Source organism: Peromyscus maniculatus, chromosome 13, assembly GCF_049852395.1.
Source record: "Peromyscus maniculatus bairdii isolate BWxNUB_F1_BW_parent chromosome 13, HU_Pman_BW_mat_3.1, whole genome shotgun sequence".
In the NCBI taxonomy this organism is placed as follows: Eukaryota; Metazoa; Chordata; class Mammalia; order Rodentia; family Cricetidae; genus Peromyscus; species Peromyscus maniculatus.
In genome coordinates this window covers 50,564,307-50,591,273 of record NC_134864.1, presented here as the reverse complement: position 1 = coordinate 50,591,273, position 26,967 = coordinate 50,564,307, and the positions used below count along the sequence as shown (strand labels likewise).

The following is a 26,967-nucleotide window of genomic DNA, read 5'->3' as shown; positions in this document are numbered from 1 at the left end:
TTAATACTACATATTAAATATTAAAGTGTTAAAAGTAAGCTACAATAGCCTTCTGCCCATGTTAGCTGCTTCTTGCAAAGTCATTCACAGAACACAGTTGGGTCACATCTTGTCTGGTCATTCACAAAACACAGTTGGGTCACATCTTGTCTGGTCATTCACAGAACACAGTTGGGTCACATCTTGTCTGGTCATTCACAGAACACAGTTGGGTCACATCTTGTCTTTGGTCATTCACATCTTGTCTTTGGGTCACATCTTGTCTTTGATCATTCACAGAACACAGTTGGGTCACATCTTGTCTTTGGTCATTCACATCTTGTCTTTGGGTCACATCTTGTCTTTGGTCATTCACAGAACACAGTTGGGTCACATCTTGTCTTTGGTCTAAGCATCTCACTTCTTCCTCCACTTGCTACTTTCATTCCCCGCATTGTCTCCTATGTGGATGTTCACTGATGTCAGCACTTCCTTTAAGTTCACCAAGTCTTTTGAATGAACCACGGTAGCTTGACTCTTCTTTAGATTTTCCCCACTGAACTTCATCTCATCGCACTCTGCTTCCTGAACTGCCACCCAAGGGCTTCTGTTGACCTGACCCAGCCTAGCCCGAGCTCTGGAGCCCAGAGACCCAGCCCATGACTCCCGTTCCTCAGGGTAGAATATGGATCTCCCACTCTGCATTTTTAGGCAGCTATGGCTTCTCTCCTCCTGCCCATGGTCCAGAGAGGGCCCGGGCCCAGAGGAACACCATCCAGATGAACAGGGCGGAGAAGAAAAGGAACCATAGGAAGAGGAGAGTGAGCTAGGCATACACTTAAGTCACATTTTCAGGTTGGTGTGGACTCTGTGGTTCCTGAGTGACAGGACCTGCTTTTTTTTTTTCATCTAAATATTCAAACCTAGCCTTTGCAGTAATGACATTTATATTATTAGTATAAAAATTAAACTTTTTTACGTCCATATTAGCACATGATACATATTTTTCTGTAATTGAGAAACAGTTTAGGTTTATGTATATGTATGTACAAAGATCTTCATAGGCTGGATACCATAGTTTTTTGAGTCATTCCTATTAAAGGACACAAAGCTGTTTTTTAAATTCTTAAAACTTTTATTATTAAATTAATTAATTATGAGGGGATGTGTGTGTCATGGTGCCTGTGTGGAGGTCATAGGATGACTTCGTGGGGTCCAGTTCTTTTTCCTTTTTCACATGGGCTCCTGGCATGGAACTCAGGTTGTGTGACTTATATGGCAAGTGCCTTGACCCACTGAGCCTTGACTGGCTCTGAAGGTTGTTTTTAGTGGTTTAAAATTAGATGTAGTAAATAAAGCTGTGTGGTTTTCTTGCACAGGTGTGTAAGGCTCTTGGGTTGTCAGTAGTTACACACACATGTTTACACACCTCCTCACACACAAATTCCAGGAAAAGGCCTGCAAAGGTTTATTCCATGCAGGTTATCACTGGGGAACTAGGGACTGACTAGGTCCTATGGCTGAAAAGGATTACATTTTAAGCACAAAATGTTTTTTATTTAAATTTTTTTTAATTCAAAAGAAAGAAAAAAATGAAAAAAAAAACATGCAGGCAATACGTGGGGTAGAGTTGTATTTATGTAAAATTGAATAAGTCCTAGACAGCTACCAAACAGTCAGAATGTAGCTTTCATGTTAAGCATTTTTACTCCCACATTAATAATAACAAGAATCCTAAGGACAAATGTAGTGGGTAGTTGTTCCAGCTTTGACCTGGAAGTACTACCCCCATGGAGGCTTCCGGTAACTATCAGGCCTATGACGCAGAGCCGAGAAAGGAACCCTTAAGACCTAAGAACAGGGAAACCCTGTCTCGAAAAACAAACAAACAAACAATAAAACCTAAGATACAGATGTGCCGGCTCTCTTGGTTCTTGGATCCTGGATGCTGGGTGTAGACCGAGCAGAGTTCTCCAGAGAACACGGCTGGACTGCAATTCACCTCTCCTGGACCCTGTAACCTATCCCTTTACTTGTAAGTTACCCCCCAAATAAACCTCCCTTTTAACTACGTGAAGTTGCCTTAATACTTCCACCAACAGACAAAACCAATAATAGAGTTGAGAGGGAACTTTAGGAGAGGATGGACATTTCATGGCCAGGATGGTGGTGATGGTTTCCTGGACCTGTCCTCTCTCACACTCATTAGTTGTATACATTAAATATGTACCACTTTTAAAATGTCAACCACACTTCAATAAAGTGGTCGAAAAATAAAAAGGGGGACTCTTGCTCTATACTACACAAAGCTAGAATATTAAAGGATGTTCTCATGTAAAAACAAAATGAGAAACAATTCAGGTGAGTGGGAAACAGTATAACACTCACCCTAAAGTGGTGAAAATTCTAGTGTGTATTAACAGAATCATAATACAGCCATGAATAAGGAAGCGGCTTATTTAAACAAACAAACAAACAAAAAGAGTAGGAAATTACTGTCACTTAATCATAAATCAAAATAAAATCAAGATAGATTTAAAATTGTAATGTCAAGATAAAGCATGTTAAAATAAATACAGTTAAAAGAACCATTTAACTTCCCATTGGAGAGCCTCCTTTTTGTGTTTATTCTTATTATTATTATTATTATTTTAATTTTACATACCATCCCCTGGTCCCCTTCCTTCCCTTTCTCCTGCCCCCTTACATCCCCTCCATCCTACCCCCCCATCCACTCCACAGAGGGGTAAGGCTGAAGAGCCCTTTATAAGCCTAAAAGTATAAGAAATTACAAAGAAAAAAATTGACTGCATTTTCAGGAGAACTAGAAACATCCATAAACCAAGTCATTCTACTCAGAAGACTAACAGGAGCAGGGTTTGCTTCAGCCAAGCTGGAAGAGTCACATTTTAAATATATTGACATGTCATAGTGACACCCCAGAGTGGGAGGGGCAGAGGGAGAGAAGGGACAAAATATAATTGCCTTTTAAAGTAACTGGGGGGGAAATCTTTTTTCACTAAATTTGAGAAAAATAAAGACCCGCGAAATTATATTTTATTTCTTGTAAATTGGCAGATTTAAATTGTGGCAATAGCTAATCTTAGCTTTAGCCAAGTTCACAGGGGTTGCATTTGCTGGGCGTATAATCTGCTATACTTTGCTGAAAAGCAATTTTGCAATAAGCATGAAGAACGCTAGACATATTTCCCTGGACCTTTTTGGTGATCCCGCTTTAGAAATGTATTGTAGGGAAATAATGGGGTAAGTGTACCCAAAGAATAATGAAAGGGAATTTTAATAGTAAATTTTAAATTACAGTAAAAATTGGAAACAACCTAAATGTCAAGCAGGAGTTAAGTGAATAGCATTCTGTCTATTTAAATAACTATGCAAATGTTTTTGAAGAATTCTGACAATGGAAAATGTTCACAATATAATTTACATTGACAATTTGACAGTATAATGAGTACATCTCAAAGTATGATTTAAACTAAAATATTCAAAAGGAGTGAAACATATTGAAATGTTAATGATGCGTACACATAGATTATTTTCATTTTTAATCTTTAACTTGTTTTTCCAAATTTAATGCAATAGCTGCATAGCCCTAGGTGGGCCTGGTAGCTCACACCTGTAACCCCAGTACGCTGGTGGCAGAAACTAGAGGATTGTTTTGAGTTCTAGTCTATCTTGGGATACAAAAAGAGACCATGTCTCAAAAGACAAAAGCATGTAACACTTGATGATTGAAAATGTGCCCCCAAATTTTTCATTGATCCCATGGACATGGTGAAAATATTTCCTGTTCTGGGGATGGTTTTCAAAGCTTTGGTACATGTTTATGGATTGGCCTGGATACAGTGTTTCAGGGGTGACTCCTCTCCCTTTTGGACTCACCTGGTGATGTGGGTTGTCATTTGCTTGCGGAGACAGGTATCTGGGGCATTCTGTGGCTGCGGCTTCCACTGCTCCTGATGGCCTCACATACATTGGGGCTTTAGAGCCTTTATACTCAATGGAAAGCCTGTTAGAAAGTAGAGTTTTATAAGACGTTGGGGGCAATTTTTAAAGATTAAGTATGATATTTAAGGAAAGCTTTTTTTGAAAATGTATTTTTAAAATATTTATTTTTATTTGTGGTGTGTGTGTGTGTGTGTGTGTGTGTGTGTGTGTGTGTGTGTGTGTATGCCATTTGTGCATGCCCATAGAGCCCAGAAGAGGGCGTTTGATGCCCTGCAGCTCAAGTTACAGGCAGTTGTGAGCCATCCAACAAAGGTATCGGGAAGCAAGCTTGGATCTTTTAAAGGTAAAAGCAAAAGGCACTCCCAACTGTTGGGCCACCCTTCAGCTGCACCCCCCTTTTTGATCAAAAATGTCAAATTAGATATCAAGGTCAGTGTCTCATCAAATAACAATAATGTCCCATTTCTCGTCTGTGTTCTTTTCCAGGCAGACTATGCAGTTGGCAGAGAGCTAGATGGCTAAAAAGGTAAGTAGATTGTCCATGCTCCCTTCTCCATGCCAATCTAGACATAAAAATACAAAGAAATTCGGTGATAATGGCTCCCAGGTCATCTTGTCCAGAGCACAGACCAAGAATTCTAAGCACAAGTGTGTGTTGGTTATGTCCTATCTGAAAGGTCACAGATGACTCTAAGATCAGGTATATTGGATTTTTACAGAATTCCGTTAAGTTTTATTCAATATTATTTTGGAAGCATTTTACCATCTTGGGTTATTAGAGTTGAGCAAAAGAAGAAGACATCAAAAGAGCAGGAAACTACCTGCCCACAGAGAGTTCACACTGAACAAGCAGCTTCATTCCCATTGCTTTTGACAGATGGTGATGATGACTATAAGACATGGTGAGAAAATATGGAAACAAGTGATTGTTCTGTGGTTAGCCAGTTCTGTCGAAGAGGTGGGTAGGTAGGTACAGAGAGTGCAATATGTTTTCTGTAGCATGAATCTTAAAAGGTCTTATGAATAAAATCAAACCTGGAGCCAGGTATTGGGGTGAATGCTGAAAGATCAGAGAAGCAGCACAAGCCACAGCTACCTCACCTTGCCAGTTCCTCAGCTGATCCTGTTTCCTCAAACTGGAAGCCTCTGTGTCCTCATCCGAATGGATCTCCGCTGAACTGCTGCTCAAAAGCCTAAAAGCTTAACCAGCTCTAGTTCCTGTTTTTCACACCTTATATACCTTTCTGCTTTCTGCCATTACTTCCTGGGATTAAAGGCTTGAGTCACCATGCCTGGCTGTTTCCAGTGTGGCTTTGAACTCACAGAGATCCGGATGGATCTCTGCCTCCAGAAGGCTAGGATTAAAGGTGTGTGTGCCACCATTTTCTGGCCTCTCTGTCCGTCTAGTGGCTTTTCTGTTCTCTGACCCCAGATAAATTCATTAGGGTGCACCATATATTGGGGAACATAATATCACCACAGTTTTCTGAGTCATACACTCTATCCTTGTCCACTCTCATATAATTTAAACACTTTGAGAATATTTTGTTGCCTTAGCTCTGACTGTTATAACAAAATACTAGACACTACATGTATTAAATAACAAGTGTTTGTTTTCTTACCTGTCTAGAGGTCAGAAGTCTGAGATCAGATGCATGTAGGAGTTACCACCTTGAAAAGTCTTGGCTCATAGAGCTCATCTAACACACACTGTCTCGTGAAGAGACATCACAACTTTCCAGGAGCCCTGGAAGTACTTCAACATGACACTAGGGGCTTTTAGCAGCAGTGAAACTACTTAGAAAAGGCACAAAAGTGTGAAAACCCTGGTCCAGAATAGACTGTGGGGAAGATATTTGTTTACAGAGTGAAAGCTGAAATCAGGAAGCAAAAGCCACCTCCAGTTGACGCTCAGCTTGGAAATGCATGCATGGGCAACCTTCCTGTTTGCCACTCTGTACGTATTTGAAGTGCGACAGTGGCACCTTGAGTATTGATTTTGGATTACATGGAAGGTTTTGCAAGTAGGTGAATGTGTAAGCACCGAATGATTAGGAACGGAACGGTGTATTAGTTTTGATCCATAGACATTCCCATGTTAGTGTCATCCCACTCAGCTGGCTGGCATGCTTCTCTTTTGCTTAGGTCTTGTTTTCCATGCTTAATGACACAGCATAATTTTTATTATATGAGTCTCATATTTTGTTAAACTTGCACATAGTTTCTTTGTAAAATAAGATATGTTATAAATGAGAGTTTTATGGAATTTCTAGTTGATTATTGCTAGTAGAGTGAAGAACTATCAGTTTTATGCAAATATTTTATGTTCCACCATTACTCAAAGCATTTTTCTGCTAAGTTCCTCAGGGTTTCTTTGGAGAATATATCAGCTGCAGATGCAACGGATTTCATCTCTTTTCAGCATTTTAATTTTGTTTTCCATTACATTCGCAAGAACTGCCTCCAAATTTTAATAATCATGGTGATGTCTGACACCTCACTCCCAATTACGTTCTTATAAATAAAAGTGTTATTTTTGCTGATGTGAACAGTCATGTGTAAAGTAAATCTATAGCAAAAGGAAGGGACTTCTTACCATGCAGATTGCTTGCTGAATTATTAAATAAATCCAGTATTGCCACTTGGCAATAACCATTACCTTAGAAAATGGGCATTCCTAATTTGCCAACTTAATAGATAGCAAGGATGACTCTTTGCCTATGATCACATTTGCGAAATTATAACATTCACATTCATTTCTTTGGGGTTGGTCACCAGTGAGAGTTTCTGAACTCATCAATACCCAGACCAAGTTGAAAATTGCATAATGATATCTTGGGGTTTGACCATATTTATTATACCCTGAGTAGATTGGACATAATGTAATGAATTTAAATGAACTCTAGTGTTTATAGCCCTTTCAACTCCCTCAGTTTATCTTATCCTCATCAATATTGTGCTGAGCGGATGAAGGACAGGCTATTCCTATGATGTGAAGAAATGGTCATAAAAAGTGAAGGGAACACATGCTGCTGGCCAAGGACACGGCTTCTCTGCCTCTACTGCAGTTCCTATCAAACTTCGCTACCTGGTTTTTATTCCTTGTATCTCCATTCCTAACGTGCTCACGATTGCTTATGAATTATAATGCTCCTGAGAAGGGCGAGAGTAGGACTATTAAACGTGCTGATTTGTGGGGTTGGAGGGAAGTTCAGTAGGCAAAGAGCTTTCCATAGCAAACACGAGGATCTTACTCTGGATCACAGAACCCTCATTTAAATAGCCAGGCTCGGCCACATGCATTTGTAATCCCAGCACGGTTATTCAAACAGAATCCTCTGAGCTTCCTGTTGCCTTTAGTGGCAAGAGCAACTAACGCGATGACCACTGCGTGGCGCTGTTGCCTCTTAGTTCCCCATCAGCCTGAAAGCTGTTTACAGAGGTGTAAAGTTCTTGAGTCTCTACCCTCTTCCCCGCTCCTTGCCCTCTGTAGGAGCTTTAGCATCAAACCTGCGGCGGCGGGTCCCCATAAACGGTCCAAGCACTGCGAATACGCAGCTGTTGAATTCTCAGCTGTAAATGGGTCCCCTGTATCTCCTCCTCCAAGGCTCAGGGAATATCACAGAAGAGGAAGCAGAATGGATGGAAAAGTAAGAGAAAGGGACAGAGTGTGTGGCCCCGCTGCCTTCCAGACTGGACAGCCTGCACGTTTACACTCTCCTCACCCCGATGATCTGCGCAGGACCTGCTCAAGATTGGTCCCACCAGCATTTCATCACTGCGGGAAGAGGGCTCCCGAGGTCTCATACCTCCTTGAAGATCTATATTCAGTTAAAAGTTGCTGGGAGGAGGGTACTGGAGAGAAAGAGAGAAAAAAAGAAAGACAGACGTGAAAGGAGGAAGACACGAAGGCTGAAGGCAGACTCTGGAAGAGGAAGGGGTCGGCAGGAGCGGGAGGGGACAAGGGAAGGTAATGGGGTGAATATGGTCAAACTATATAAACGTATGAGGATGCTATAAGAAATCCATTATTCTGTACGATTAATATACGCTAATAAACAAATTTAACAGAGAGAAAACCTGCAGCTGTAACCTCTGCTGGCTGTGAAACCAGCATCCAGACAACACACCTGGCCTGTGCGTGGGTAGCTGTGTCTCTGGGAGCCAGCTGGTCCAGCAGCCACTGTCTTCCCCGGGCTCCTATCCTGTCACGTCTCTGGGGCAGGCTGTTTCTGAGGCTCCTGAGGAGGAGCTTTGTGTTTTCCTTTGCTGATATCTGTGGAAATGAGCACCATTAAAAGAGGCACCGAGGGGCAGGCCGGATGGCTCCGTGGGGACAGGCACTTGATTCCGAGCCTGACCACCCACGTTTGATGCTCAGGACTCATGTGGTGGAAAGGGAGAATGGATGCCCACAAATTGCCCTCTGGCCTCCACATGTTGGCTGTTTGCACACACGCATGCCTGCACATAAATGAATAAATGTCATAAAATCATGTCCATAAAAAAACTTAAAGGGCACCAGATCAATTTAAACACGGCCTTCATTCCTTAGTGTTAGTTAGCCTGTGATGAAAGTGTGGGGAATATTTCTTCTAGTTTTGACGCTTTGGAAAAAATAGCCTCCTTTGCTCCTAGAGTTTCTTCATTCCATTTATGTATAAACCTGCACACAGCACAAGTCTCAAGGTTGAATGTCCCCGAGTGCTTCAGTAAATAACCTCTTCTTAAAGAGACTGAGGACTCTAAAGCTGTAAGAAGGAACCACAGCCCACTGAGTTTGTGGTCGCTCACATGTGTGGATATGGGTTCCTTTAAGAACAAGGTGGTAAGTTGTGCATTCATCTCCAGGATCATCCCCTCCCAGGCTTACAACTGTATACAATTTCATTTGGCAGTGGATCACCCGAAACCCACCCACCCGGCCCACCTGAGGAACCTCAGGGAAAAGAAACAAAGCTGTTCAATTCGAAGGTGTCCAGCTCTTGAAAAACCAAAGTGCATTAACAAGATGGCCACACGGTGTCGCTGTAACACCGTCCAGTCGCAGGATTCCAGGGCCCGCCAGGAAGACCAGAGGCGAGGAACCAGCACTCGGTTGGTGCAGTTTAGCAAGGTTTTTTGACAAAATTCAGGTGCCCTCCTTTCCTAGAGGGACCTTGGTGTTGAAGAGAGACCCGGAAGACTGCCCTTGGTGAAAGCAAGCCTCCCGCGGCTTTCACTACAATGGTGTTGGAGGCACTGCATTGTGCAAATTCACCCGAAACTGGTAGCTAAAAAAGACAATAGTTTTCCACTTCCGCCCTAGGAAGAGCAGAATGCTCTTGCATGTTAATTTTCTTTTTTCCTTGAGCTAAATGAACTTGTTGGTTACTAGCGATTTTCTTTAAAAGAGCCGAAAGTTATAAAGTTTTACTTTTTAGTGAAAACCTAGATAACTTTTTTCTTTTTATCTCAAAGGGGTGGAGGGGATACTTGAAATTTAGGACTCAGGGAAAGCCATATTAAAACCTTTCCAAAAGTATACTACAGCTAGAGGCTTTGCTGCCCCGTTTACAACCAATACCCCTTTCTTTCTCATCCATTCCAGTTCTCAATACCCGTCCCCGCTAACTTTGTGAGATGTTTCCTAGTGCATAGTATGAGATCCATGGCCAGACTATAGACTATTGAGTCGTTTCTTGCTTCCAAAAGCATTTGTAAAAACCTGCAACGTAAACAAAGCATGTTTGTTTTTAAGCTCTTGGCATGCATCAATCATAAAAAAAAAAACATGCAAGTCATTATGACATTTTCCAACAGTGTATGCTGCTCCTCCATCATAGGAGAGCTCAGTTATATTGAGCCGTGTTGAAGGTTGAGCTCCTCTTTTCCAGTGTTTTAACTGTCAGCTGATGGAAGGAAGGGGTTAATGGAATGTCTTATGAGGACTGGGGTAGTGAAGATTTTTACCACACAGCCTTAGACGTTACCTGGACCCAGTCCTCCATCATTGTGTGTGACTTCTGGTGGGATTTGCTGTGGAGACCAGATACAAAACACAGCTGGCAGATGTCAAAGTTGAGACACTTCAGACAGCAGTATCTGCGAAAACGACATGCAAGTACAGCTTACGTCACTACCGGCAGGAGAACAAACAGATGGAATTCAAGTAGAGAATGAGCATCCCCAGACATAGAGGAGTGTCTGACCTTACAGTGGTTACATGTCTCTCAAAGCTGACAGTTATTAAATAACCCATGTGCTTACTTATTTAAAAAACAAAACAAAAACTGAACCTTATCTTAATAATGTGTGTGTGTGTGTGTGTGTGTGTGTGTGTGTGTGTGTGTGTGTGCATGCATGGGCCATGGCAAATGTGTGGAGGTCAGTGGCTAACTTTTGGAAATTGATCTCTCCTTCCACACCAGTTCTGGAGAATAAACTCAAGTGGTCAGGCTTAGGGGCCTTAAGCCATGGAGACCTTAGGTCATGCAACCATTTCACCGGCCCGTGATGGAGCTCTTATAAGACGTTGTATTAATGTGTCTTTACCCAATAAACTACGGTCTAGAGGTCTGACTTATATCCCTTCCCCACGCTACCCAAATATCAAGTGTCTTGCATAGGCAGCGTCTTAGGGACTGCAATTATCAAGAGAAACCCTCAAGTCTGCAGCCGTATCTTGTGGAGCTGCATGAGGCCCTCGAAGATTTTGAGTGTACTTTCCAATTAAAAAAAAAAAAAAAGAAGTTTAGCATTTTTGATAGAGTTGACTTAGGGATTCTCTTGGAAAATTACAAGGTATGATAATCTTGAACCTGAATTCCTGATGCTGGGAAAAAAAACTTTAAATCATAGATAAAGGATCTCAAAACAGGCCCATGCTTTCTTAGAAGTCTGTGGATAGGGAAGAAAAGACGGAGGGAGGTGTTCCTCCGCCGCCAGGAACTGTGTGAGTCGCTCACCCGTTTCTTGACTGTTAACGTGGCAGGATTTTCTTCTTAATTTCTGGATCTGAAATCGCCTTGTGATCAGAAAGAGGAAACACTGAGGCATGCTGTTAGGGAGCCATCTCTCCTAACACTCAGGGAGGAGTACTGTGATGCTGAAGGACCAGCAGGAGGGGGCAGCCTCTGGTTAATAACATCACCACCATTCCTGGCTGCAGTAGTGACAGCCACTGGACTGGAAAGTCAAGCTCCCTGTTTGGGAGGCTCCTGGGCACATAGTAGGTCCTTAGCGAAGGTGAACTGGATGAGGCTAACTGAATGTCCTGGTTTCTGCATGAGATCAACCAAACTAATAAACACTGTCTCCTTGGCCTTACAAAATTTCTGCATAGCTTCGAAAACTAAAGGTTCAATGCAGAAGTTGTACCTTGTGTAATTTCAAAGTTAGTTCTGTGTCTGGCTTAGACACACAGTGGTTATATAAAGAATGCCTTTCTGTGGTTTATTGATTAAATTATTATATATCTGTATATATACATACATAGATATAAATACACTGTGATAAATTACATTTTACATTCAAGTTTCTTCACTGTACATCATAAGAAATGATTATTTTTTACTCTAATATGAAGATTTCCTCGGTCCTGCTTGTTTCCCCATTGAGATATATTTTTTTTTTGTTTCAAGTTGTTATTTGCAAAGAGGTTTTTATGAGTCAAATTTTGGTGCACCTTCCAAATCCTCTGTAAACTCAATTCAGCTTCTCAGCAAAATTTAAACTTGATTTCCAGATTTTTAGTGGGTCAGTAGACCTGTGTTATGCCTGAGGGAAGTGTGTTTAATGTCTTAACTAATGAGGATCAGGAACTCCAAGAAAAAAATGGAGGTGGGTGGGGGGAGCTGAAGAGACGGCTCAGTCGTTAAGAGCACTGACTGCTCTCCCAGAGGACCTGAGTTCAATCCCCAGCACCCACATGGCAGCTCACCACTGTCCGTAACTCCAGTTCCAGTTCTGACACCCTCACACAGACAACATTCAGGCAAAACACCAATGCACATAAAAAAAATGAGAGAGAGATAGAGACAGACAGAGACAGAGGCAGAGAGAGGTGGGACAAAGTGAGCTGGTGTGGGCTTGCTCTGACCCTGTGGGCTCTGACCTCCTCCCCTTCCAGGCACCCTGCCCTGTGCCTGCTGTTAGCTACTGAATGTCTTGGATTTTCACCCTCCACACAGCTGCATACCTGTGCCCATGAGTCATGACTCACGGCTTGCCCATGCTTGGTTAGACTTCTCATTTCCTTCTCTTCAAAACTCTAACAGTATCTCTGATTTTACTTCCTTATTATTTAATTAATGGGAAACCTACAACACAATCTTTCTTTCTTTCCCTCTTTCTTTCTCTCTCTTTTTCTCTTCTCTCTCTTCTTTCTTTCTTTCTTTCTTTCTTTCTTTCTTTCTTTCTTTCTTTCTTTCTTTCTTTCTTTCTTTCTTTCTTTCTTTCTTTCTTCCTTCCTTCCTTCCTTCCTTCCTCCCGCCCTCCCTCCCTCCCTCCCTCCCTCCCCCTCTCTCTTCCTCCTCTCCCCTCTCTCCTTTCCTTTTCTTTTTCTTTTTCTTTTTGGTTTTTCAAGACAGGGTTTCTCTGCATAGCCCTGGCTGTCCTGGATCTCACTCTGTAGACCAGGGTGGCCTCGAACTCACAGAGATCCACCTGCCTCTGCCTCCTGAGTGTTGGGATTAAAGGCGTGCACCACCACTGTCTGGTGGCTTAACAAACTATTCTTGTGGGTAGCTCCAAGTCTTTAAAAGGTTTATTTGGAACAAAGACAACTGTTTTAGACCTTAGAGCAGTGGTTCTCAGCCTTCCTGATGCTGCGACCCTTTAATACAGTTCCTCATGTTGTGGAGACCCCCAGCCATGAAATTATTTGGATGCTATTTCATAAGTTTTGCTGCTTTTATGAACTGTAATGTAATCATCTGATATGCAGGATATCTGTTATGTGACCCCTGTGATAGAGGCGTTTGAGCCCCACAAAGGAGAAGAGACCTGTAAGTTGAGATCCACTGCCTTAGAGGAACAAAAACATTGACTACTTCAGAGTGTGAGTTAGTGGAAGATCTTAATGTTTCATCAATTATAGGAAATAAATTTATTTTCAACCAGGATGCCTCAGACAGGGAATTATTGCACTAAAGGTGCTGTGGGATGTTCTGTATGTCCTGTGGGAGCCCGTTCTTGGGTTCCTCGTGGCGTTACCCAGCAGGTCCGCATAGAGGATGATTAGGACCACGGACGGGCCTGAGTGCAGGTGTCTGAGATGGTCTGCACTTGGCTGTACTGGGGGATGGTCTATATGTCAAGTTGTTCTGATTGGTCAATAAATAAAACCTGATTGACCATGGCTAGGCAGGAAGTATAGGCAGGACTAACAGAGAGGAGAGATAAAAGAACAGGAAGGCAGAAGGAGACACAGCCAGCTGCCACCCTGACAAGCAGCATGTGAAGATGCCGGTAAGCCACGAGCCACGTGGCAGGGTATAGATTTATAGAAATGGATTAATTTAAGCTATAAGAACAGTTAGCAAGAAGCCTGCCACGGCCATACAATTTGTAAGCAAAATAAGTCTCGGTGTTTACTTGGTTGGGTCTGAGCGGCTGTGGGACTGGTGGGTGACAAAGATTTGTCCTGACTGTGGGCAAGGCAGGAAAACTCTAGCTACATAAAAGCAAGCGAATTCCAGATGTATGGAAAGGATGCCAGAGAGAGTCTGAAGCTATCGATGTAGCCCACCATTGAGCCCATCTGTCAAGTGACCATTTGGGGAATATGATGCTGGCCGTACCTCAGTCCTATGATTGGGAAGGTTCCGCATATACTGCACCGCACGGGGTGAGTGACGGTTCCTGAGGCTGACAGTCGGTAGCAAGTTGGGAGCCACAGAAGGATAAGAGGCTCAGACTGTACCCAAGACAAGAATTTCTCCTCCTTGATTCCAGAACTCAACACCTGGGGAAGAAGGGCAGGCTGAGACACACTTTCCGGTGGGATTTGCCCCCTTTCCTTCCCTCTGGTTCTGTATCTGTCCTGATAAGGAAATCAGCCATGTGAAAACTGGGAGGTAGGGCTACCTCCAAACTCAGGTTGGCCTGGAACCGGCATGAAGCCCAATGTAAGCAATCTCTTCAAACATCTGCACCAGCTCCCAGGGATGTTTTTTATGCCACTCACCCCTCGGAAGCAACTGTGGATAGCACTTTCCACGGGACACAAAGCGCAGCTCTCTCCCACGACAGTTGGGATCTGCAAAGGCAACCTCATGTTATCTGCCGAATGGACTTGGTGTGCCTGAGTAATAGTGCTCACAGCAATGGAGGGCGTGCAAGCAAAAAATACCGGGCATCTGAGAACAGAGGGACCATCTCAATTAAAACAGTAAGTTTTAGGCTTTGTGTGATTCTTGAGTTGGAACAATGAATTAAAAGAGGCTGAAGGAAGACCACAGAAGGAAGCCACTGAGGCAGCAAAGGGAAGATGTCTGCTGTCTGACTTCTTAGGCAAATCATTTTAATCTTTCTTTTTTCCCTGATGGAGGTCACGTGGCATTGCTTTCACGTTTCACGGTGGCTTTAAGAGATGTCAAGTATTTTCACATCATCTCGTCTGAATACACGCCAATTCTGTTACTTGTTCTGCTTCTGTGTCAAAATATCGGACATAAAGAACTTCCAAGAAGAGAGATTGAGGCTGCCTTGTGGTTTCAATCCATGGCTTCTGGGCTGTGGTGAGGCAGAGCATCAAGACAGAAGGCTGTGGCAGGGCGGATCCTCATGGTGACCAAGGAGCATAGAGAGGAGAGGCCCATGGGAATAGATCTCTGTTGACCTAGCTCATTTAATTAGCCCTAAATATGAAAATTTCTATCAAAAAGTCCATTCAAAATCTACCTAACCCATTAGTTAGATCAGAGTCCTCATGATTCAGTCACTTCTCAGCGATTGGATCTACCAGTTGGGTACCAAGCTTTCAATTCAAGAGTCTTTTGGGGAGATACTTCATTTGCAAACCATAACTCCAGTCTTTGAAGTGGGGTGGTAGTGATCATTATTGAAAGGAAAGACTAACAAGAAATGAAGTCACTATGTCAAGAAGAGATATCTACACATTCATTGCAGCATTATTCATGGAAGCCAAGACATAGGAATGACCTAAGGTGTTTATTGACATTAATGAATGTTATCTGGCATTTAAAAATAAGAAATCCTGTCATTTACTACAGCATGGATGAACCTGGAAAATATATGTTAAGTAAAATTGTAACTACAGAAATACTGTGTAATCTCTCTTACATGGGGAATCTAAAGGAGATGAATTCATAGGAACAGAGTAGAATGTGGCTTCTCAGCATTGAGGGTGGAGTGGGAAAATTCGGAAGCTGTTCCTCAAAGAGTATAAACTTATAGTTTATGATGATTAGATTCTGGTGGTCTAATGCTCATCACAGTGACTTGTTGATGACGTCATCCGGCCCACTTGACATTTGATATGAGATCAGGCTTTGGGCATCCTTCTCTGTGCTCACACACAAATAGTGACTGTGGGTATGATGGGAGTATAAGTGACTTGCCTGTGGTAATCATTACACAGTGTGTACCCATGTTACCTGTGGTACACTGTGATGCAACATCTCTCTCTCCCTCCCTCTTTCTCTTTTTCATCTCTTTCTTTATTTCTTCTTTTGAAATAGGATCTTGCAGGGCTGGTCTCAAAACCTTGAGTTCAAATAATCCTACCCCCTCATTTCCAGAGTAGTTGGAACTATAGGCATGTACACGCCACGCCACGCCACACCACATTTAATATCTTTTGTTCATATAATTTTTGTTAATTAAATGTTTTTAAAGCTAAATAGATCAAGGGATCCCTGAGAGACAACATTTTCTTCAGGATAAAAAAAAAAAAAACAAGTTTGTTGCACCATTGGGGTCTCACTCTGGATGTCCCTGTCTTCATTAAGGGGACAACACTTATTAGACTGGTTTTGTTTGTTTAGATTTTATAGATATTCCAATGGCCCAGTTGTCCCTGAAGCCTACCTCAACCACATTCACCAGTGTGTGTGTGTGTGTGTGTGTGTGTGTGTGTGTGTGTGTGTGTGTAGGGTGGGGGGACGTTAACCAAGGGATGAAGGACTCTTGTGACTTCCAGGATGGTGATGGACTTGGTTCTGGTTTCTGTGTGCACAGATGTGTGTACCGGTCACCTTCACTCACTCCCATTTGGACAGAAGTCTCCATTTCCCATCTGATGCCTTGCCCAGCACAGGCTGTCAGACACACTGCCTGTAATTGCACAGACCCCCTGCCAAGCCCATCAACTCAAATAAACATCCTCCTAATCAGGAAAGTGGCACTTAGAGCCTCTTTGCTGACAATTAGCCAGCCAGAAGTCAACAAACATTTGTGCACTAGTAACAAGATGGCTTGTGCTTTAAATTGATAATAACCCTGTCACCAAGAGAATACAAGTAAGTACTCCCGATATTATTTAGTAAACAACAACAACAACAGACCAACAATTCATTTCCCATCTTTGGACTGTTGAATACTGATGAACTACCTCGGACATTTATTAAGAGTGCTGCCAATTCAACATTCTACTTCCTCTCGCATCTTTACCCCTAATGAAAAAAAGAGGGCTCAGTTCACATGTCAAATATGCAGGTGGAAGACCTGGGATCACCAGCTCTGTGATTCTGATACTAGTAAAAAGAAAGTTCCCTACTGTAGTGGGATTTAACCTGATGCTTCCCCTTTAAATATCTACATAAAGTTTTTCTGAATTAATTGCCTATTTGGCTAATTTCTTGCAGGTGCTCTATCGAGAAGAATTAAATGTGACTAGGTGGCATGCTGGCATGGGCAGAATAGCACTCGAAATGATAATTAGCATTCCTAGGGGATGATTTGAATCTCAGAGTGGGGACCGGGATTTTCTACGGAAGGAATCCATCTTGGATTCCATAATGGAAGTCAATGGGATGATAATTTGCTATGCAAATCACAGATCTCCTTCCCCAAAGCCTTCTCTGAAAGCCTGCTAATGCTCACTAGGCAGGGGAAGGAGACGTTGTAGCAGCCAGCATTTCAGCCCTCATTGACCTTGACTGAGTTTGAAACGAGTGGATTTTTGAAATCCCTTGAGAGTGGTGTTAACTTGAAGCCATCAACAGTAGTCAGGAAGGGAACACAAGGAATTCTAGGGGAGAGGAAAAATACCGCTCTGCCCAGGTCCTTTTTATCGCATCCATTTTGAAACTGGCTGCTGTTCTCAGTCTGGCGGGATACATGGATGAGCATCAGCCTATGCCTCCCCTGGCTTTCTACCTGCTTGAGCTCTGAGACATGAAGTTGTCGGGGAGGAACATCAGCAATGATGGTGTCCTGAGACATGCCCCAGACGGCAGAAGATCTGCAGTAGGGTCTGTGTGCTGTCGCCACCACCAGCAGAGCATTGAAGCATTTAAGCCTATGCCTGGCATTTTTGAATCAGGCTGTATAGCACAGAGGAAGAGCCAACTACACAGCAGCTGGAAGCTGATAGCTGGGCAGAACTGCCTTAAACCGGGACATCATGGAAACTGGCCCCTGCTCTTCGGGTTGGTCTGCTCCTCTTTTGCTGTGATGAACACCATGTTCAAAAACACCTTGGGGAGGAAAGGGTTATCAGGCCATCATGGTCCATCACTGAGGGAAGTCAAGGCAGGAAGTCCAGCAGAAGCAGAGGTGGGAACCATGGGGGAAGGAATCTACTGGCTTGCTTCCTATGGCTTGATCAGCCTGCTTTCTTACATAACCCAGGACCACCACCAGGTGCAGTTGCCCCTACAGTGGGCTGGGCCTCTCACATCAATCATTAATTAAGTAAATGTCTTACAGACATGCCCACTTGATGGAGACACTTCTTCAATTAACGTTCTGTTCTCACCAGTGATTCTAGCTGGGTCCAGTTGACAAAAGACCAACTCATCACGCTCTTCCTTCATAATCCTTGTGAGTGAAAAGAAGTCTTTAAAGGTCATTCACTGGCTGTGAAAGAGCCAAGTCTGTTGTATGGTTCCCAGCAGGGAAGAGGGAAGAAGGAACACCTTGGGACGAAGAAGACCCTGCCCAGAGCATGGATCCTATGTCTACTGTCTCTCTGGACACTCCCCCTTTTCTCCCATAAAACCACACTAAAGCTCCATGAGATAGATTTGAGGCAGAGAATCTCCTCTGCATTCCTCGGAGTTGGCTTTGAATAAACCTCTTTCCTTCTAATAATCTCTCTCTCCTCTCCTCTCCTCTCCTCTCCTCTCCTCTCCTCTCCTCTCCTCTCCTCTCCTCTCCTCTCCTCTCCTCTCCTCTCCTCTCCTCTCCTAAAACAGTAAGCAGTATGAACTGTAGATTCTGGTAACAAAAGAAAAAAGAAATGCACAGCAAAACAAAAAAAACAGGACCTTTCTGAAACCAGTTGAGACCAATGTGACCAGCCAAGATGTATGCTGACTGTCCTTTGCTTATTGTGACATTTCCATACCATTAGCCTTGCATAACTGACATTTCCCACCACACATCTGATGTTATGATACACCCGAGCACTCCATATAGGAACAGAAAAGCAGACCTCATTCTTGGAAAACCCCAGACTAATCCTGCAAACCCCTCCTTTTATCCACCTTGGTATATGAATTATTTTCAATTTATTGAGCTTATCCGCAAGATGTGGCTCTGTCCACATCTTGCCCCTGGAGTGCGCACTATTGCTTTGCAATTAAAACTGTTTCCTTATTTGTTTGTCTCATAGCTGAATCTCGTCTCAGTGAGTGACAACATCTACACCTCTCTATTGCTCCTGAGACCCCCTAACCTCCACTGCCAGCAACATTTTAACCTTACTAAAAAATTTAGAATCTGCTGTCAACTCTGGCCAGACAAGCTTCTTTCTGCAATGGTCAGCAGTGACTGCAGAGCCCCATAATTGGCCAAAGTGCAGAAAATAAATGGCTGGTGAGTACCCAGCCATAAACGGGACATCTTTATTACCTCCTCCTCAAGGTTCAGGGAGCATCACCAAAGACTATAAAAGCTGAAGGGAACGGGGAGCGATGTGGGGAATGCTGATTTCTGGGCCTGGCTGTTGCACTCTGAGCAGCTGTGGTCACCTACACAAAACCTCTACAAGACCGGGTCTGTCAGTGTCCTGTCACGAGACCCCATTCCGCTCTGAGGATGTATGTGCAGTTAATGATGGATGGAGGAAGGAGAGACATTTTCTTTAGTGGGGTCCTTTGGTAAGGACCCCAAACTCCTAAAGTCAAACTCTCACCCATATGCCTGCAAACAAGCCTAAGGAAACTCACTGGATCACACACAGAGAAAGGTATGAAAGCATGGGGAAGCTAGTTCAGAAGAGGAAGGGGATTGGCTGGAGCTGGAAGGTGACAAGAGAGGGAAATGTATGTATACGCGCGTGCGTGCATGCGTGCGTGCGTGCGTGCATGTGTGTGTGTGTGTGTGTGTGTGTGTATCTGTGTGTGTATACATGACTGAAATGAATTATGTATGTGTCATGGTGAAACCCATTATTGTACATAATATTATGCTGATAAAAACATTAAAAAATTTACTTAGGAATTATGAACATGTTGGGATAAAGGAGATGAACTGAGCGAGAGAGTATAAAAAAAAGATTGCCCCCCCCAACAAGCTTCAGTTTGAACAACTATCTGTGCAAAAACACGCCTTCTCAAAAGCCAAGGAAAGCGGCGAGAGAGCAAGGCACGCGGTTACAATACAGTAATAAGAAAGGGGTGGCTGGAGACACTGCTCAGTGTGGGAAAGAGAGCTTGCTGTGTAAGTCAGAACCAGAGCTCAGATCCCAGCAGCCACGTCAAAAGCTAGGTGTGGCTTTGTCTGTGCTTTCAACCTCAGCACTGTGGGTGTAGAAACAGCTTGGGTTTGCTGACCAAATCCAAGTTCGGTGATAGACCCTATCCTCGGTATGCATACACCCCTGGGCACACACGTGTGCGCACACCACCTCCCCCCCAGGAAACAGTGGAGAAGGCAAGGATGACAGCTTTATACAACAGTGCCACCCCACCCCTGCACCAACCTAAGGTAGATCAGTATCTAGAGAACGTCTGACTGGGGCAAGAGAAGGAGGTAGGTAAAGCAATTTGCGTTGGTCTACAAGACTGAATTGGTCACTGTAAAATTCAGCAGTAGACAGCCTCACAGCACCTGACACTAAGCTGGTGCCTGTGAACTAAGCCTTAAAGATTCACACTGCTGTGGACGAGAGGCCATAGCCCCTGCGAGGTGGACTCACATTCCAGCCTGTATTATTTCTGGCTGGAGACAGTAATCTTGGGCTCTGCATAACTCACTCTCGGTGGCAGGCAGACCTTAGAAGACAAGGCTTGAATTTCAGTGTGCAGTTGTGCTGGCCGCCATGACCCTGGGCTTGGGACACCTCAGTGAGTGCAATGGTTACAGGGTTCATGGGCTGAAGGACCACAGCAGCAAGTCTGCCTCGATACTCCAGACAGGTTTACTGCACTGGACATAACCGGACAAAGGTAGCCTTCCAAGACTGGAATAGCTGCTGTGGTGGTTTGAGTGAGAATGGCCTCCATAGCTCATTTCCGAATATTTGGTCTCCAGTTGTTGGAACTGTTTAGGAAGGATTGGGAGGTGTGGCCTTGTTAGAGGAGGTGTGCCAATGAGGGACGGATGGGATTTGGGGCTTCAAAAGCCCACACTCTTCCCAGTTAGCTGTCTGTCTCTAAATCATGTTTGTGGATCAGATGTAATCTGGCCTAGATTCTGATGCAGATAAAAATCGCATTTCACCTCTATTATACAATCAAAGATATGCTAGTTGTCTTGTTATCTCCTCTTTCCCCTCATAATTTTAGCCCTATTTTTCCCAGCTCTCTTAGGAAACCCTGATAATCACATTCCAGCCAGCCTACTCAACACCCCTCCCTGCATTAAACCTGAAAGATACTTCCTATTTGCCTATGCTATTCTATCTATCCCCATCAAATTAGGAGGCACACTAACCCTAGTCCTCTCAATTCTCACTTTAACTTTCTTCTTACCCCTCTATACCTCAAAACTATGTAGCCTTATATTCTGTCCAATCATCCAAACCCTATACTGAGTCATAGTAGCTGATCTACTCACTCTCCCATGAATTGGTGGGTAACCCGTAGAATCCTCATTCATTATTATTTGTCAGTTAGCCTCTATCATTTATTTCTCCATTATCCCAATTTTAATCTGATTTTTGGCCTAATCAAAAATAAAATCTTAAAATGAACCTAATATCCCGATTATATATTAACTACTTTAGTCTTGTAAACCAAAAGGAAGAACGAATCTTAGGACATCAAGGAAGTAAGTAACCCCTGCACAGCCAACACCCAAAGCTGATATTCTCCTTAAACAACTCCTTATTTAGTAGCTCTCAAGCCTACTGCTCTAGTACCATGCCTGCCTGCCATGGTCTCCGCCATGATATCAGGCCATGGACTCTAACCCTCTGGGACCATGAACCCTCAAGTTGAATGCTTTTGTTATAAGTTGCCTTGGTCATGGTGTTTTTGTTATAGCAATAAATAAGCAATCAAAACAGCTACCTACTTCTTCAATGTGTGGACATCAAATCTTGATCATGAGGATCAAGAATAACCAGGGAAACAATGTCCCCAAGCAGGCAGTGTCCAGCTCTGACGTGCCAACGAGACAGCAAAGTTTCTAAAACACAAAATGCCATTTCAAGGGAGATCATCAAACTACAAGAAGATGATTATGAACAATTCAGGAACTCATCAGAAGAGTTAAGAGAAATAAAAAAATAAATGGAAATACAAGAGCTGAAAAGTTCTCGGAACAATGGAAACCACAGAGAAGAGCCACATCAGCGGAACTGGTCAAGCAGAGAGATGAATGTGTGGACTCAGGACAAGGGTTTGAAAGTGTAATGTCCCAGGAGGAGAAAAATGATAACACGGAATGAAAAAAGCCTATAGGATTTATGGGGCAGCATAAAAAGAGCAAAGATACGGCTTTCATTTAAGATAGGGTAGAAAGATACCAAGGCATAGGAATCCTTCAAAAAGAAATATCACCAAAGACATGGCTCAGCAGGCTGTCACTGCTATGCAAGCATGAAGTCTTGAGTTCAGATCTCCAGAACGCACATTTGTGCCTTTGATAAACTATAGTGTTTTATGTATTCAATAGAATATAGTGGTCACACTTAAGTAGACTCACACGTCCCCAAATAAATAGCATCCCATTACAATATGAATAAAATAAAGACTACAGACAGTTGGGTATGTATATCTGAAAAGCACAAAAGACAATCCTTGTTTCCTCATAGACACGGGGTAAAGGTGGGACAAACAAGAGAACTTGTGGCTGTGGCCTCTGCCTGCACAGCCCTGGAGAGCTGACTAACAGGGGCTCGACTTACATACATTGGGATCCCCCCCCCTCTTTCCCCAGTGCTGAGGATGGAATCCAAGGCCCATTGAGCAACATCCAGCACACCCCAAACCCTCAGGTTTTTATAGCACTTTTCTCTGAGCGCTCACATTTTTAGACGCTTAGTATAGTGCACACTTGTAACACCAGTATGGAAAATTAAAACAATATGCCTCCTGAAACATTCAGTTTTGCACCCATCTATAAATTCATTTTGGTTTTCTGCATCTTTGATTTTCTTCCCTTTAGTTAGTTATAACATCTGAGAGTTGACCTTTTCTCATGAATGAGTGGCAGACATTTTGTAAGAGAGTCAGAAACGTGTTGTTTTTAAAGAGAAGGATTAGGTCAAACTGCAAAAGCTTTGCTTCTGCTGCTAAGGAATGGAGGCCTCATGCTGTGGATGGGACCAGACAATGAAGAACTTTGGGAATGGGAGTGTGTTATGACTGGATCTTAAATGTCCCCCAGAGAGTGCGTGTTAAAGACATAATTGCAGCTTAGAGGCATCAGGAAGTCGTAAGAGGTGGGGCCTCACTAGGGATAGGCCCTTGAAGGATATCATGGGACTCCTGTCTCTTCCTTTCTCTTGCCCAACATGAGATGAGCAGCCTCCTCTTGCCCATGCTCCCATCGTGATGTTTCAATTTGCCACAGCCCCACCCCCACCCCACCCACCCACACACAGCAGGGGCAACTGACCAAAGGCTGAAGTTTGCAAAACAGAGAGCCAAGATGATTTTCTTAAGTTGACCAGTTCAGGCATTCTGTAACAAAAAGGTGGCACACACAGGGTGATGCCTTTTGGAAAGCTCACTAGTTCAATGCAGAGGAAGAAGCAGGAATAAGTTGGGCTTGCTATATAAAGATGAATTTACACTATAAAAACAATGAGAGCAATAACAACAGGTTGATATGACTGACACCAGTTGAGAACTCATAAGCATCGGGATTTACCTGCTGTAGATCTGTTAGTAAGGCTCTCAAGACCCTCCGAGTCATGCGGGCTCGGGAATCATCACCTCTCCTGTTGTTTTCTGCGTAGAGCTGAAAAAAAGCTAGACATATAAAGAGGGAAGAAATCTTTAGTTAAATCCTGGTGCCCTTGAAGAGTGCCTGCTTTGAGGCGAGTTTCGTTGTGAATATAAAAGGAATGGGGAATTATATTCTTGTTGTTTGCTTGTTCCTATGAAGGCCTTCAAGGGCAATCCGTCAATAACTAACAACTCATTATCTGCCCACCCACACCCACAATTCCAGACCTCTGTGGTGGAGGTTGGTGAAGGAACAGTAAGGTGAGGATCCCAATTAATGAGTGGTTGCCGGATAGTCTCTAAAATCATAAAGGTCAAGGGCAGCCAAGCAATGCAAAACTGAAAGGCATAGAATTTTTAAGAAAATAGGGGCTGGAGAAACGGTCTAGTGGTTGAGAACAGTGACTGCTCTTCCAGAGGTCCCGAGTTCAAGTCCCGGCACCCACATGGTGGCTCACAACCATCTATGATGGGATCTGATACCTTCTTCTGTTATTCAGGCATACATGCAAAATAGAGTACTCATATGCATAAATAAATGTTTAAAAAAAAAAGAATGTCTAAGAAAACCCTGAGATCCTCATAGCTGTAAACATTTTTCTTAAATACAAACAAGACAGGGGCCTAGAGAGATGGTCCAGCTGTTAAGAGCACTGGCTGCTTTTCCAGATGACCTGGGTTTGGTTCCCAGTATCCACAAGAAGGCTCACAATCATCTCTAACTCCAGTCCCAGGGGATTTGACTTCCCCTTGCTGGTCTCTGCAGACACTGCACTCACGTGGTACACAGGCATGCATGCAGTCAAAAGCACCCGTAGAATAAAATTAAAATGCCAAGAATCAAACTAAAACCGAACCCAGCCAGCCACGGTGAGTGCATGCTGCGGAGCAGGTCACTGTGACAGGCACTCAGAAGCCAGTAAAGAGGATGCCATACAGGGGGCTGGAGAGTCACCACACTTCAGAACACAATCAACTCCTACACACGGTACCTCTGTACTTGGTAAGAGGGCTGTCCCCGGAGAGGGCAACCAGTGCAGCAGCCACAGGCCGAAGCTTGAGAATGCCCGATCCCGTGCTGTGGGGCCACAAATCACAGACAAGCGTGGAAAGGGCGGGGTTATTCAGATGGAGCGATTAGTGGGTGTTTCTCATTTTGTTTGTTCCTGTGAAGGCCTTCCAATCCATCAATGGATATCTCATATATGACACCATGCTGCTCGCTTCTCACAGAATCTTCATATATTCCGGGCATTGAGTGAACATGCTTTTCTGATTCATTCATTTATCCATTAAGTCACTCAGTAACTCCTTACTGGATGCTTTTCTGCGAGACACACTGTGCCAGGGGCTGGGTGGGCAGGGATGGAGTGGGCAGTCTCATTCCTTTAGGATTCGTCTGCCTACATTCCACATAGCAAAGACGAGGATAAAAATAAAAAGCACAAGTCGGGCGGTGGTGCCGCACGCCTTTAATCCCAGCACTCGGGAGGCAGAGGCAGGTGGATCTCTGTGAGTTCGAGGCCAGCCTGGACTACCAAGTGAGTCCCAGGAAAGGCGCAAAACTACACAGAGAAACCCTGTCTCGAAAAACCAAAAAAATAAAAAATAAAATAAAATAAAAAGCACAGCTGGGCGGTGGCACACACATTTAATCCCAGCACTCGGGAGGTAGAGGCAGGTGGATCTCTGTGTGTTCAAGACCAGCCTGGTCTATAGAGCGAGTTCCAGGGCAGTTATACAGAGAAACCCTGTCTCAAACAAACAAACAAACAAACAAATAAAAAGTATGTGCCCCCTCCAAAAACACTCACGGGCTCTAGCTTAGATCCTGACTGTGATCCACACCCTAGCTGTGCGGCTTCCAACCCTGTCCAGATGATTTATTAAAGGTAGGAGGGCTGTTACAGACAAGCATACCATCAAAAACACTCTCACAGGCTTAATGTTGAAAGAGACTGAAATCATGACAACATAGCCCGAGAATGTATTTATCTATTACTTGTGAAGTTAGAAAATAAGTTACAAATTCAGAAAGAAACAATGGTAAGGAATTTGCCTCCCCAAGGCAAGCTCATGTCATGGTCATCACCTCATCGTCTCCTCCACCCTTTCCTCAAATCAACTGAGAAAGGGCAGAAAAAAAAAAAAATCCCAAACTTCATCTTAGCAAAGCACACATGATGTATACTCACATGTGTCCCCACAGATTCACAAAGTCACTATCTCCAGAGCATGACGTACCCTCTGCTAGGATGTATACTGTTACCTGTCTATGCAACTGGATATCCAAGTCTACCCCAGCTAAAAACCCAACTAAGCCAAAACTTGGAAGAAAATAGGCAAGGAAGAAGACAGAAATGAACAAGAAAGATGCTTCCAGGGAGTGAAGATCAGAGTGTAGCGTATACACATCCATCCCGGTACCCTTCCAAAGGGTGGGAATTCTGCTCTGGCATGGGAGTGAGTTTGCAGAAAAGAAAGATTTCCTGCTTCTAGCTACCTATGAGCCATTTATAATAGTGACGCTTATGAAGACTTCTTTATTTCATTATTGAGTGAGTAATGAGTCAGTTAGTGACGAAAAATCAAGCCAGCAAGTAAGGAAAACACCTGACACACCAGATCTCAAGTGAACGTTGGACAGCACCCAATGGCCAGTGGCAGAGACCTTGCTGTTGTGGCTGCAGGCAATCCCCACATCCTCACCTGTCATACATGGCTGCGAGAAGACTCAGAGTGAGTTCAGGAGCTCTCGAATGCACTTGTGCTGGGTTCCCCATCCCGGTTCTCTGAAACAGCTCCTGGAGCTCCTGAAAAAGCTGCTGCATGGAAAGGGAGGTCTCCATGCCTTCCCCGAATCGTCCACGCAATAGAACTTGCTGAATCAAGGAGCTGTCCACCAAGTCCACTGAAGGAAGCAAAGGAAAGACGGAGTCTTATTTTCTGATGAGGGAAAATGGTTTCAGACACAGCAAATATCTCCTGGTATTTAAGTGAGATTTTTTTTTCAACAGTGGCCATTTTTTCAAGGGAATTGAAATGCCCATCATGGACACAAATCTTTTGTGTATAATTCTGCCATGACTATTCCGGCAGTCAATTTGATTTTGGAAAATTGTGTCATTAAAGCGTGGAATCGCTATTGCTAGGAGAGGGGCTGGGTACCATTTTCTAGACTGAAGTTAAAAAGAGGCAGAAACTTGAAGAATACACAATCTAAGGAAGTTGAAAGCCTGTGGTGATGAAGTGGGAGAGATATTTTTGCACGGTGCTCTAGGAGGACTGAACATTGGCCTTTCCTATTTGAACACAGCTTTCCAGCTTCAGAAATATAGTTGTGTGTTGGAATGTTGTGTACACAGCTGCCATAGTTAAAAAGAATAAACTCCAACAACATCCTAAAAGCAGTGGCTGAATTACCCGACTCTGTAAGTCTCACTCGTCTTCAGCGATATCACTTTTTAAAATCTTGATTCCATCAATATTATTACCTAGAGACAGCACTTCATAA

General features: G+C 43.5%; 1 protein-coding gene across 1 annotated transcript in view; it reads right to left on the bottom strand.

Moving 5' to 3' along the window:
- Positions 1–26,967, bottom strand: part of Dytn (dystrotelin) — a 51,598-nt gene that overhangs the window by 16,692 nt on the left and 7,939 nt on the right. The window contains exons 3-9 of the mRNA XM_006975005.3: positions 26,163–26,364; positions 24,446–24,531; positions 23,377–23,477; positions 14,114–14,185; positions 13,728–13,891; positions 9,918–10,029; positions 8,076–8,221 (exon numbers count right to left, since the gene is read on the bottom strand). Of these exons, the coding sequence (XP_006975067.1) occupies positions 8,076–8,221; positions 9,918–10,029; positions 13,728–13,891; positions 14,114–14,185; positions 23,377–23,477; positions 24,446–24,531; positions 26,163–26,364 (883 nt within the window). The remainder of the gene's footprint in view (positions 1–8,075; positions 8,222–9,917; positions 10,030–13,727; positions 13,892–14,113; positions 14,186–23,376; positions 23,478–24,445; positions 24,532–26,162; positions 26,365–26,967) is intronic.